The sequence below is a fragment of the Blennius ocellaris genome, assembly GCF_963422515.1.
Source record: "Blennius ocellaris genome assembly, chromosome: 15".
Classification (NCBI taxonomy): Eukaryota; Metazoa; Chordata; class Actinopteri; order Blenniiformes; family Blenniidae; genus Blennius; species Blennius ocellaris.
The window spans coordinates 11,476,658-11,490,907 of NC_137664.1; the positions used below are offsets into that span (position 1 = coordinate 11,476,658).

Genomic DNA, 14,250 nt, shown 5'->3' on the forward strand with positions numbered 1-14,250 from the left:
ATTAACAGTTTGTGTGACTTTTGCGTTCTTTACATCCTTACACATAAACACTTTGTCAGAAGTGGGGGTTAATTAACGCGAGCAGTATAGGCAAGGATGCAGATGAAGTTCACGTTCACCTAACGGAAGGGAAGCCTGATAATTGCAGGATCTGTTTGTGAGGCTCAACGTGTCAATCATCCGGATATTCCGCAATTATCCATATGGGAGCCATAAAAATAAACATTTCTCCTTCGCAGATTCATTTTCATCAGTTCAGAAAAAGACATGTACAGGCCTTTAAAAAAAAAAAAAAAAAAGTATTAATTCAAAATATAAAAGCAGACAGCGCAGAGAAATAATTAATCTGGAGGAGCTTGCCGTTTTCGAGTGGAGAAATGTATGATGTTAAGAACAAATGACTTCGACAGAGCGTTTAATTATCAAGAGGTAGGTTTTGTTTGTTGCTGCATCGATACAGTCTGACACAAATGTGACAATGACGTGAAGAAAAAAAGTTTTGTCGCCTTAAAATTCATTCTGCTGGATAATTTTTTTCCCCTTGTTTTCCAAAGATGGAAAATGCTGATAAGAACAATCGAGATCACAATAACAGCACCTTACTTAATATCAAAGACCCCCTTTACAATAGAATGCATAAAAAGGCCCCAAAATATTACCAATAACAAAAACAAATATTGTTATAATTCAAATAATTGTTTATCATTTAGCACGTCTCATTAGGATAAACTGGGGGACATATCATGTTGTTAAATTCACATAAATTTTTTTTAATGGAAGCTATTAAAACTCTATAAATTGTAGTTTGGTTGGATCAGCTTTTAGTGAATCTTCCTGCGAATCTAAACAGTTTACTGACAACTCATTAAACTGATTCATCTGTTTAAACAGCAACATAAAACACTCTCAAACAAAACACTTTACAGATTTAAAGACTTGATTTCCTTTAATTAAAAAAATAACACAAAAAAGATTGTGGCCAGGGGAATACCAAAACTCCAAACACTACACAAAGGTCAGTAAAAAGAGTCATAAAAACTGTCCAAGGGAGAAAAAAAAAAAAATACACACACACACAAAATGACACCACAGTATCTCTGAGTGGTGTGCGGCTTATTAGTAGATTTTCTTTATTACAAACCAATCTGAAAAGTCAAACTGAAATGTAAGCACTCCAAAAAAGAAAATCATTAAATAATGTGATCAGACATTAAGCGGACACGTCTCCTTAACAATTATTGTTCTCTTTGCAATGGTGACCGTGCGTCACTCAGCGTGCAGCTATATCGGATCGTCTGTCGTTAAAACTCTGCAAAAGTGGCGAGGAAGATTGGCGAGGGACCCGACAGCACGCCGCAACCTTGTGGTGTGTGTGTGTGTGTGTGTGTGTGTGTATGTGTCATGTGTCTGATCACATGGCGACCAACCCATACTGTAACCTGAAACAAACTGACCAACACGGTGTTGTGCTGACTGTGGGTTCACTCCCAACACAACAGTGTCGTTCGCCTGGTTCCACTTCAAAAGCTTTTCCTCCCAGATACAATGTGTAGCGTCTCGACAGCATCTACTAAAGAGATTGTTTTTGAGGAGATGTAAATAACGTAGAATGAAGGGAGCGGGTGGGGTGAGGGGGTGGGGGTGGATCTCTGGAGAACGCTGGAGGATGGGTCATCTCCGAAACTTGCGGAAGGGCCTGCTCTGGCTATTGTGGTTTGATTTAGAGTAGGGCTCCCAGCGCTTCCTCTCTGGCGGTTTGTTGTAAACGTAGGGTGACGGGCCTGAGTAGTTATCATCTGGATTCTCGTCCATCATCTGGAGCTTGGCCTCGATTGCTCGGATCTTCGCACTCGTGCTTGAGGGGAGGAAGAGGGGAGAGAAAAAGAAAGGAGAAGTTAGCCGTGAGAGGAGAGGGAAATACCAGTGCTGGCACTGAGGGTGACGGACAAACTGAGTGATGGACAGATTTATAGCTGGAGTTAATGGGGGAGGTGGGAAGACGGTACAGTATTAGCACCCTCAGTGAGAGGAGGGACAAATGACAGGCAAGCGAGGCACAAGCAAATAGATCAGTGGTTGTGTGCCGCACGGCATGAAAGAGGAGAACTTGTATTTAAATGGCGGAACAGAACATGGAGCGGCAAGTGAGGGAAGAGAGCGAGAAAAATGAGGGTGCTTGTGGAAGGAAGAGCGAAGGAGGGGAACGGGTAAGTGTGCGAGGAGTATCTCACAAACAGGCGGGAGGAAAGAAAAGAGGGAGCATCAGTGGGAGGTGGGCTGTGGGGGCGACAGATACCCCCTCTTGTGCAGAGAGAGAGGGGAGAGTTGTAAGAGTTGTAAGTTTGCGCGAGGACTGAAGTGTGCCGGCGGTGAAGAATCTGATTCCTGGCTACACACACTGGACATGACATTCTGATCTCGCGGCGCTCCGTTTAACCAGTCAACTAAAGTGTGTGTCCGCGCACTTGAACACGACTTGGAAATGTGGCCACAAATAAAGTGTGTCTGGTTATATTCAAGAGGGGTTTTGAAACCAAAGTTTTGGCCCGGTTGTGCCGAGATGAACCGACTTGAATGAAAGCTCCAATGTAATGATTTCAGGGTTATGCTTGAGAATGTGAGGGGCATGCAATTTTGAATGGAATTGAATGTTCACACCTCAACACCGATGGAAACACAAAGTTGGACTGTCATCTTTAAACAATTGCAACGACTGTGGCACATAACCACTCAATTCAAAAAGTTAAAGCATAGTGACTTTATTGCTTTTTTCCTGAATGGGCCCTATAATCATAGTTTTTCCGAAATGATTTTGTTTTCCCTCAATATCAGCTCCGAAGGAGTTGCTTTATATGATCTTTAGGACTCAACAAAGAATGGCCTCCTCACGAGAACACGCAGAGTTTATGAAACGTGAAAACAAAACAAATGAGATTAGCAGTTGAAGATTTTCAATAGAAGTGAAGACAAGAGGAATCGATCAAAAAGACTCGGTGAGTTCAGTGTGAACGATCTTGTGGAGGTCTGAGCTCATATCACCCTGCCAGCATGAAGGATGATGCTGTGTCACGTCTCTCATGCTCACCTGAGGTGGCTGGTTGTTATGGATCCTTCCTCTGTCGAGCCGCTGCACGATGGTTCGAGGCTCGAAGGCATCGCCTTGTCATTACGGAAACCTTCAAACCTCTGTAAACGATACAAGTGGCAAAGAAAAAGAAGAAGAAGAAAGAAAAAAAAAAAACCCAACCAAAAGCCCAAAGATCCACACAGACAGTGATGGAAACATGAACAGACATGGAGAGAGAATAAAAAAAAGTGAGTGAAGTAGCAGGTCAAAGAAGAAACAACAGGGACAGAGTGCATATAGTGATAAAACGCAGGAAAGAAACAGTGGGGGGAAAAAAGAACCTGTAATCTTTAAACCTGTTTCACAGATTACAATTACTATATCATTAAATCAAAAAGTAAATTTTTAAACTGATTGAGATTGTAAGACTACAATTTGCTTTTTTGCTTAATTCGATGACTAGATTTTGCTTCACCTTTGTCACATTTGAGGAAAAAAGGAGGAAGAGAAAGAGAAGCGAGCAATAAGATTAAGAAGGAATCGTGTCACCAAGGCATTGGAAACCCAGAACGCCGTCTAATAAACACCGACAGTGGCTCTCTGAAGACCCAACTCCCGCTTTCTCCAACAAATACGAACGCTATTAAAGACGTGCATTGATCCCGCTTGCGTCTGGGAGTGGGACCAGCTCATGAGCAACAACCCACGTCTGCACTGATTCCTTTCAAAAAAACCTTCTCCTCCAAACATCTCCACCAGCCAACACAGAGTTCTAGTGGAAACCTGTGAGAAAAAAACAAAACAAAAAACAAAACAAAACACACACACACAAACAAAACAATGGTCACATGATGGGCACTACGGCATCCTGTCGATGGTGCAACAGCTTCCATTTGGAGGGATATGGTGTTGGAACAGAATCAAATGACATGAAGTTACATAAATGCACAAAAGAACACATACATCCTCACATACCGTACCATGGAATTAATAAATAATGCGCATGGCCAAGAATAAGTGTAAAACAATGACCAGTCCACCAGCCAGGACACTGCCCTTCCACCTATTCCTAAAGGCATGGAGCTGGAATGCACAGAGACCTACACAGAGCCATTAAGGTCAAACTGAACCTGTAAACAACCCAGAGCCTGATGCAACTAAAACTTCAGCCAAAATAACTCGGGTTGTTTGTTTAAAAAAAAAAAACAACCCAAAAAACATGTCATCATCTCTGAGGAATGTTTCACTCGACAAGAGACGTCCTGACAAAAATAACACACCGATATGTAATCTGCGATTATCTGACAAACCTGACTGTGTAGTAATAAAAACAAAGTGCTACAGTAACAATTCGAGCCAAAATCTTTGACCAACTGAACTATCGGATAGGAAATCTGGGGATTTCTAAATAAAGCATGGAGGGAATAATTCAATAAATGCTCATCAGTATGATTTCCTCTATTTCAAAGATTTGTAATAAAATCAAGATGTGACCCTGGGAATCTGACAACGGCTTCAACACTGCCTGTCTGTGAGTCATTCATCCCAGATCATCTCCTCTGGGTCAAAGTCAGAACAGAAAGAGAAATATCTCTTCCAATCTGATCTGAACTGGCTCCTCTGGAGGAAGGTGTCTATGTGTGTGTGTGTGTGTGTGTGTGTGTGAGAGAGAGAGAGAGAGAGAGGAATGAGCTCAGAGACTAAAATGAACACTCCATCAAGGATCAGCAAATGCTTAAAAAATGGAAAAAGCAAGTGTCAATGGACTTCATGCCTCACACGTTGGTTTGATGATGCGCCACATTTGGGCGGAATAAACTTTCAAGACTTTAGGGGATCTCTGTAAGGATTTGTGTAATATGATATAGTGGGCAACAATAATCATCTCTCCCTCCGTTAAAATGTCTAATGACTCAAAATTACCTGGCGTTTACATCCAGAAACACAGAAGTCACGTTTCATTCAAATCATACAGTCACTTATGCTATACCATCAGGATTTACAGATTTGGCCAATACTTAAGTGTGTGAAAATGAAAAACTACAGTCTGCCAAAAATACCTTGATGTAGTCCTAATTTAAAACTAACCCTAAATACAAATCAAATTGTAATAACAAAACAAATTGTTACAAGGGCAGAGCCGGTTTGTTCTGTGGTGATTGTGGCGAACTGACACCACAAACTCAAAACACCAATTCACACCATGCGTTGATCAACTTTAATTTACATGAAGCCCATGGAGATTTATTGTCTTAAAAATCAGTTTTGACAAAACCATTCAGGCTGTAACTTCTGTTCACTTCGCCATTTCAATCAGGCATTGGCATCGAGCCGCTCACAGGCCACACGCAGGCTGCATCGTAATTCTTTGTGGCCTTTGAGCTGGTTTTCAGGAAATCATTAAATTATTCCTTTCACCATTGATGGAGAAAAGAAGGCCAGAATCATGGACATTGATTTGTACTCACTGAGTCACGAAACCGATTTCAAAGCGAAACCCATCCAATGTTGATTTATTTGAAATCAAACAGTGGAATTATAGGTAGTTTGTATCCAGGTTTCTCAGATATCCTGCTCCAAAAGTGGAGGCACGCTCTGACCCAGGATATCTTCTATCTCCGTCTGCTTTACCCAGACGGGCGTCATGATGGGCCGGAGCCGAAACCAGCTGACATAAGAGAGAGGGAACCCTCTGGGCAGTCCATCACAGTCTTAACACAAAGAGGCCGACAATCCATTCAAACTAGATTTGGAGTTATTAAATGTCATCGAAGATAGATAGATTAGGAAAGTAATCAGAACATGCAAACTCCAGATAGAATGGGCCTGAGGTATGTGTTTTTTTTTGTGTATGTGAGATGACAGAGGTATTCACTACTTCACTATGCCACCATATAAAATGATTTATAGTAAATAAATGATTATTAATAGCAATAACAACAATAGTAATAATAATAGTAATAAATGGCATTGTGCTGAATTCAGACACTGATGTAAACAGACATTGATAAACATCCATAGACGTTTTTGAATTAGTTAGTCCTACATCCATGCCAACTTAAAACAACCAATGTTATACAGATGAAGATAAAAGAATAAAAGAGAACCTTCAAAGAACCAGCACCTCCAATTTTGAATCAGTTATTCCATCCAGGAAGGTCAAATATTCAGCTTTAAAATGGTGCCATTCAAACATCCAAAATATAAAACACAGTCAGGTAAAGAACAAAGTCTGCCGCAACATGTCAATGGCCCAGTTTGTTCTGGTCTGTGGTGTTTGATGAAGCCCACTGGCCGGAACAAATCTTCCCGCAAAGATATTCTGTAATGTCAATGAATCACCACCATGAACTACAGCTGTGTTTATAGTGTATCAAATCTGAAAATCCAGTGGCAAACACAAGGGAAGAACATACAAGAAATGTAGTGCCTAAGAAAATTCCGTTGTTGTTTTGCATTTCGGTAACCCAAAGACACGGCAGTGTTAGTATGATTGGATCATCTGTGATACAAATACCACTTCATTACTCAGCATAAATAAAGACAGCTGTGTTTGGCCTGGAATAATTCTGTAAGCAGATTTATCTCACAATATGCTGCCTCAAAGACAACATGTTGTCTTAGAGGCAGAGGCATTGACCTTGACCTCCCGTGTGTGTGTGTGTGTGTGTGTGTGTGTGTGTGTGTGTGTGTGTGTGTGTGTGTGTGTGTGTGTGTGTGTGTGTGTTTCATCTCTATACAGGATATCCTTTACCCTTAGCCAGTAGGCTGTCTATTGTTAAGAAACAAGCACACCGGTAGGTTGTACTGAGATCGATGTGCTCTCTATAAAGCTACTACAAATTCAAATTCAAAGTACTGAAAAAAGAATAATAATGTTTTTTTCATCACACCCCACAACATGCATTCAAGAATTTGCTTAATTTTAGATTTTTTTATTTTATTTTATGTTTTGACATTTTCCCTTAACCTTCACCTCTTGAAGTCAAATACAAGTTTACAAATCACTGTATAGCCCACAGAGGACATCAGAGATATCACTACAATCACATTGTTGGGAGCTATTGTGCACCATGTCCCCTTAAATAATCATTTTGGAGTGTATGTTGGCATTGATTTTGACACTTACCCTCACCTGTGCGTGCGCCCAGCGCACGACCAGCTTTTTGGATAAAGCTAGTTTTCCGTTCAAACACTGGATGGCCCTTTCTGCCTCCTGTAAACAGCCACAAAGAGAAAGCAAGACAGGGAGGAGGGGGCAGTAAGACCGAAGAACAAGTTCTTTACAATTATGATTAAAAAATCAAGTCTTGATTATTGCACCCGGGTCATTAAATCATTAGTCGCCACAATAGAGACATGGCAGAAACAATAATAGTTGATGATGTGCCACTCTGCCCGCAGAAGGCTATCACTGTGTTGTTTCAACGAGTGTGTGTCTCTGCTGTGTATGTGGGGAGGGGGAAAAAATACACCGTTTTTGTCTAATCAAACATGGAAGTGGCTCTGATGTTAAATTATATTAATGAAGTTCTTTATCTAAGTGTGTCTACATTTAAGTGTGTGCGAGTGTGTAAAATAAACGCACGCTTCCTCGGTATAATTCTTCTGGGAGGGCTTCATATCCCACTGATAGACACTAGCTGTGAAACTAGATGCTTATCATGATCCCCAGGCGCACTTCAAAATCAAATACTGCCTGCTGAACCTGTGAGGCTGAGCGGGCTTTAAGTCCCGTTTGTAGAAATACAGCTCCCTTCAGGAACACACACACACACATATTGAGGTCTTGACTACTGAGAGACGTCCTGGAAAGTTAGTGGAAGTATTTAAATGTTAAGGCATTATCACGTTTATAGAATATATACGTTTATATATAATAAACTCCATTGGTTTTAATCTACAGTGCTGGAGTGTAAGAAGGAACAGAACATTTTTGTTGAATGTGGCGTTTTTCTTTTTATTCCGTAAACATGAGAATTAGAGTTGAAAAAGAATCCCTGTATTAAAACACAGCTCAGTTTGGGATGCCAGTACACGCTATCACACAAGTACACAACTAACAGATAAACAACATGGAAAAAAACCAAAACAAACATCGACAGGGGAGAGTCGTCTTTCATGTACCTCTCTGGTGCTGAAGTTTACGAAGCAGTAGCCCCGTGGTTGTCCTTCTAAAGGCCCGGATTTGTGAAACAAGAAGTCAAACTGTTTAACTTGACCAAACTTCTCCAACAACTTCACGAGGTGATATCTGTCAGGAAAGGAAGCATGTAAAGAAAGTAGGAAGCTGTGTGAGTAAAACTGCAAAAAACAAGCCATTTTCCAGAGCGTTTAATCTGGAAATGTCTCTTCAAATAGACACAGAAGAAGTTAAACATGGTCAAATAGGCACCGGGGTCAGTTATCATATCAGAAGATACTTATGTCACGATGATCAACAACATGTCCTGCTGCAGATCATCCATGTGAAACGGCTACATGGGTCGGCTCCACGCTGTAACATGCCACCGTGCGACATGTGAATCTGTCAACTGGAGCTAATGAGAATGACAGCTTTCTCTCCCCGACACCTTTTTAGCAGCAGGCCAGCTGCTGTGGCAGGAGGGTGACAGTAAATCTCTTATTGAGACAATACTGAGGATACAGTAGCAGGACAATGAGGGAATAAAACAGAGGAAGCCTCAAATCCCCCCTGAGCACCGGCTCTCTGCACAAACAAACCACACCGAGTGTGTGGAGCAGCCAGGGGGATGGCTGCACTCCAAATGAAGAGATATGTGCTCATTGAGGAGCTATGCAGTGTGTGTGTGTGTGTGTGTGTGTGTGTGTGTGTGTGTGTGTGTGTGTGTGTGTGTGTGTGTGTGTGTGTCCTGTCCAGTAAGTACCCTCCTTTCATAAATAAATAGATTTGATAATAATTTCCTATCTTATTTTTGTCCACATTCTCATTCCAAAGAGCCATTTTACTATTTCCCAAAGTAGAATCTGAGCAGAGACTTCAAAGATCATAGGGGCGCACAAAGCTTTGTTCTGCTTTGATTTACACACTTTATCCGGGCAAACCTTTTGTGGGAAAGATGATGGGGACCCACTGCTTTTGCTGTGACGACAGGTTCCTTGTGCTTCTGTAGAGCTTGTCTGTGAATTAGGTTTGTTGGGAAAGAGAAACTTGATGCACAACAAAAAGTAATGGACTGCTATTTTAAAAGCAACTATTTCAGGCGATGTACAATATGTTGGACAGGTTGTTATTACCACTATTATTGCAGATACTATTATGCACTGAAATGAAAGCTCATTGTCTGATAAGACAGCATTTCAATTTACCTCATTAAAACACCGGTGATGTACCGGTATATTAAGTGTATAATAAGTGAAATACTTCTTATGAGCAATCCTGATTATTTTCCTGTCTTTTGCTCTGCTTTAAGCAGTTTAAGATCACTTTGGTTTGACAATCTTTAAAGGGTACTTGCCAGTATTATGGAATTATTGACACTCTTCTGTTACAAGCCAAAATCAAAAATGCACAAACATCAACACAAATGTGAGCTTGTGTTTTTGTTTGGATGCTGTCGCCTTGTGTAAGCATCCTGACCTCAGGCGTTTTGAATAACTGTTAAAGAGGAATTGATGACTTTATTGTTTAGGCGGCTATTATTTCTAATACTGAATCTGTTTGTGTGTGTGTGTGTCGCCAGTGAAACTGATGGCATGACGCAAGTGTTGTGAGTGTGTGAATGGGGCTGAATGTGGGATGCTGAGGTTGACGCGAGGGTTTAAGCCACAGGTTGTACAAACCCCCCTTCTACGACTCCCCGGGGGGTCTTTAGGCAGACAAGCACTTGTGCTTTTCCCAGACAACACCCTGCAGGCCTCGCATGTGATGCCGGCTCATCCTGCACGACGCTGCCCCAATACAGACGGAGCTCAAGTGAAACTTCTCCCAAAATACGAATTATATCAGGATTCTCGTGCACAAATTGGGCATTTTGTTGTTTTCTGCACCACTGATTGGTAAATGAGCACATTCCCTCTGAACGCAACAACTCAATCTGCAAAGACAACATGAAATGTTGTTTTTTGATATGGCTCTAAAATCATATACATACTGCACGTTTGAGCATGCGTGTTTCTCAGAGAAATTACACAGCATACACTCCAAGAACATTTTTGGACGCGAGCGAGCTGAACCACAATGGACCGCACCTCCTGGGGGCTGTAAAAACCACCGGAGGAAGAGGAGGGAGAGAAGAGAGAGGAAAGGGAGGGAAAGGTGGGCAAAGGGAGAGTAAAGTTCAGCGAGGGGGATGTTGACAGTGGGGTGAAAGGTGTAGGGGAAAGAAGAAAAAAAAAAAGAGGATGAGCCAAAAGAAGAGAGGAGGTGAGAAGCCAGGTGAGGAAGATACAAGAGAGGGGAAGCAGAAGAGGAAGGAAGGGGGGGTCCAGATAAAGATAAGATGGGCAGTTCAGTCCAGAAAAGTCACAGGTCAGCAGGGAAAGCGTCGACAGAGAAGGTGTCTGAGGATTCCTCTTTACGCAATGCAGCTATCTGCAGTTTCTTTTTTTTTTCTTTTTTTTAATTAACATTCAATACTGCAGACCATGTCTGTGCTCCGCTTGTGGCTGTAGTGTTTACATGTAAGAAGATGTCCAGAGGGGAGAACAAAGAGGGAGCATTTGATGGATTATTGCTCAGCAGGGAAAGAGACAAAAACATGAATATGTGGTGACAGCTTCAGTCCCACCTGCTGTGAGAGAAAGTATGAGACAGGAAGATCACTGACGAGGGAAGCTTGTCCGTGTAGGATTTGAGTTTGTAATCGATCGCTGGCTCTTCAGCAAGTCTGTTTTCTTGTAATACGCATTCCAACTACAAGTACTAAGAAACAAAGCAGAGCTTTAATATATTTTTAAGAGTCCAATGGAAGCCCATCATTTTAAGATACCATGAAGGAGAGGAAGGTCTTTTTCAATCATGGCTACATGCAGGCTGCAATTTAATAATCTGATAATAGGAATGAATTATAGCTCGGGAAGTAAAACATTATAATACACGTTGGTGTATAAATAACATAATAACAGAGTCGGTAGTTTCCCCAAAATGCTTCCCATGACCTGGAAGAAGACGACTATTCCTTCACATTGCACCTTCAGACACAGACTGCATCATTAAGAAATACACAAATACTCTTTTGTAACCTGTCACACCTGTTGATTCAAAAAAAATTTTGGGAGATGGACTAAATAGATAACCTTTGATAAACGACCTCCCGTAAATCATTGATCCTCCGTCTTTTTTTCTCAATAATTTTTTTCGCCCCTCTTATTTTCTTTTTGTACAACTTCACCAATGAATAATGGCCTGGCTTTCATTTGAATTAAGTCTCCACATCAGCCGAGTTCAGCCTGTTAAATATATAAAATTCTGAGTTTATCTATTTTTAAAATGTATTTGTTTGTTTGGTTCTATTGAATTTGACGTGATCTATGTGTTAAGTTTTTATGATTTTTTTTGTGAAGTATTTTAATTTTAAAAATTTCTCATTTAATTTGAATATTTAATAACCAGGAATTGTATTGAATATTAAAAATGTTGAAGTCATATCAGCTTTTCAGGTATTAGGCCTCATTCCTCTAACACTTTGTACCCCTGGTCTACATTTTGCCTCTCCACTGAGTTCGGTTTACCAGGACAAACACAGTCACTGCGTTCGCCATCGTAGAGCTAATTAATCTTCCCAATCAGCAACAGGGGCCACGGGCATTTCTCTTGTTTTCCCTCTATAGTGCAAAGTAGTGGGTTATTTAAAGAGAAGTAGAGCAGAGCAGGGGAGAGGGGAAGGAAACGTCTGTCTAGACGCCCACCAGAGCTGCAGCCCGAACATTCTCCAGCAGCCCCCCCCACACACCCCTCAACCCCAAAAACTCCCCTCGCATCATTTGTAGGGATGCCCACCCCCACACCCACACACACACACCCTCACACATCCCTGCAGACAAAGACAATAGCGGAAAACAGTTTTGCATGGACGCGTGATGCTGCGTCAAGTGAGAGAGACTGATAATGTACGACTCCTCGATGTGTTGAAGCCTGTGCCTCTCTACCAGCTGCCACCCAAACGTCAACTGTGTATTTAAACACACACTCAGACACACACAATCCGCTGTGGGTTGACACAGAGAGAGTAAACAGGGCAGGTGAGTGAAGAATGACGGCTGCTCCTTAACGGAGCAGGTCTCCGCGCCTCACTGCCTCTCTTTCACACACCCAGCCCCGTCTGCTCTGTCTCAGCCTGTGACACACACACACACACACACACACACACAACACGCACACAGCTAATCAATCATATATGCACAGACAATGCATTGCCTCTCTGTGAGGCCGAGCCTGGCATGTTTAAAAAAAAAATACCCAATGCCAGAGGTGCATAATATGGAATAAATTATGGCTACCTTAAACCGAACACTGGTTGCCACTAAAATCAACAACAATTGTTGCTTTTCATTCAGCTGGTCGATTCACACGTAATTCAGTTGTGACAAGGGGATTTGTTTTTAATTCCGTTGGCTTTGAGTGTGTCACCTGAAATATGTCAACAGAATTGTATTGCACAGTATTTCTGCAGTGACTCCGGGGTACCATATATATTTTTAAAAGGTTTAGGTTACTTTATTGATCTCCTTGGACCACTGCTGCAGTGCAGCGCTCAGGGAGCAGGTGGGAATTTGTCTAACCTCCAGGCCACTGCTATCAAACACAATGATACACCTCTATAAAAATCTAAATAAAAAGCTAACATGGATCGCCTTTTTAGGAGACTTACAATTTTTATTATACTTTCAATGGATGGGCTTTATTAAACCAGTGAAAGTTAGTTGTTGGATAAACAAAGGACACGTCTTTCAAAGAAAGTTGGACAGAGTTTGAAATGTGTGGAGAATAACATTGAAAACTGAAGTGGATTTACTCACTCTGTGATTTTGGGATCGATGTTTCCTATCCACAAGCGGTTTCCATCATGAGACACACTCTCTGAGATAATAGAGGCATTCTCTACCGTCTCTGCTGCAGACGACATGTGTACTCTGGAGAAGATGGGTACACAGAGAAAAGACAGGTGGAAGTTTATGTCAGCATGGATGTATTGTAAAATGTGGGAAAAACAGTCTCTGATTGATCAATCTCTTAGATAAACACAATATCAACTATAATGCTGGTGTTGTGCCATGGAGGGCTTAAACAACACATGATCCCATCAATGTGATTTCACAAAATGTTCACAAAATTCGGGAAAATGTCAAACATATTGAAACCACCCACTGAAATGTGAATAAAGTGGTTATTAGCGGACAAATGGATAAAACATATGCAACAAAATACTAAAGGAAGCACTAAATGAAATCAACCCATCATAGGTTGATTTCCAGTCACGACATGACTGGCTAAACTATTACAAACTCACCGTGATGCTATAATTGGCACAGAGAAAACTGAGCCTGCACACAGTGAAGGTTTTGAATCATTTTTGTGTTGCCAATAAATAAAACCCAATTAAAGAACATCGTAATTGCGATATTGGCATCGATGAAGCAGACCCGCAGCGCAAATATGCATATACAACATATTTTTTATTGATTCATTACTTGGATCAACATTTTTTAAATGTGTTTGTAAGCACAGTCAACAATATGAGCAAGCTTGACTTGTAAACATCAAAGAAAGAGATAGCAGCGAACGTTATCCTGGCTCACCACAAGCTTGTTAGTTAATGTTCACTCCTGGGTTATTGTGCTATATTTCAAATAAAACTCACTGTCTAGTATAAACCCCGATTCGATCCATGAAGTCACATCTCCAGTAAACACGTCGAAATGACAGTCTGTTATTTACTCGCTGTAGCTGCACTGTAGCTTTTAGCTCTGTTAGCTTATAGAATTTCCGTTTACCTCGTTGTGCCGTCAAAATGTCCAGACAACTGCGACTTCTTCGGCTCAATTCGCCACTGATCCCACTGTTGGGATGCTTGGGTTACATCAGAACGAAATAGTAATCATTTCACAGCCTGATTTTCCTCATTTATTCCAGACAAGGTGAGCTCTCTGCTACCGTCTGACAACAAAGACGCATGCTGATGCTGTAGTTAGTTTTACCGTGAGGGGAAGCGCGAAGAGCG

General features: G+C 41.3%; 1 protein-coding gene across 4 annotated transcripts; it reads right to left on the reverse strand.

Annotated features, from left to right (window-relative positions):
* Positions 1-62: 62 nt before the first annotated feature.
* On the reverse strand, positions 63-14,191 carry rbm18 (RNA binding motif protein 18). Of its 4 annotated transcripts, none has more exons than XM_080510440.1 (6): positions 14,024-14,191; positions 13,049-13,162; positions 8,195-8,321; positions 7,203-7,283; positions 3,086-3,186; positions 63-1,855 (listed from the first exon to the last, which is right to left on the reverse strand). In XM_080510440.1, the coding sequence occupies exons 2-6, from the start codon at positions 13,153-13,155 to the stop codon at positions 1,672-1,674; spliced, it is 600 nt and encodes a 199-aa protein (XP_080366566.1). In that variant the 5' UTR covers positions 13,156-13,162; positions 14,024-14,191; the 3' UTR covers positions 63-1,671. The 4 variants fall into 4 exon arrangements, 2 of the variants coding, with proteins under 2 accessions (XP_080366566.1, XP_080366565.1); XM_080510439.1 differs by having other exon boundaries at positions 7,197-7,283; XR_013936955.1 differs by having other exon boundaries at positions 1,808-1,855; positions 3,086-3,850.
* Between the last annotated feature and the right edge of the window lie 59 nt (positions 14,192-14,250).

Excerpts from the sequence above, each read along its gene's own strand:
- rbm18 (XM_080510439.1), bottom strand. The coding sequence starts at position 13,155 with ATGTCGTCTGCAGCAGAGACGGTAGAGAATGCCTCTATTATCTCAGAG. Across the intron at positions 7,284-8,194 it reads TAAACTTCAGCACCAGAGAG|GAGGCAGAAAGGGCCATCCA; the intron begins GTACATGAAAGA and ends GGCTGTTTACAG. Across the intron at positions 1,856-3,085 it reads ATAACAACCAGCCACCTCAG|CACGAGTGCGAAGATCCGAG; the intron begins GTGAGCATGAGA and ends CCTCCCCTCAAG.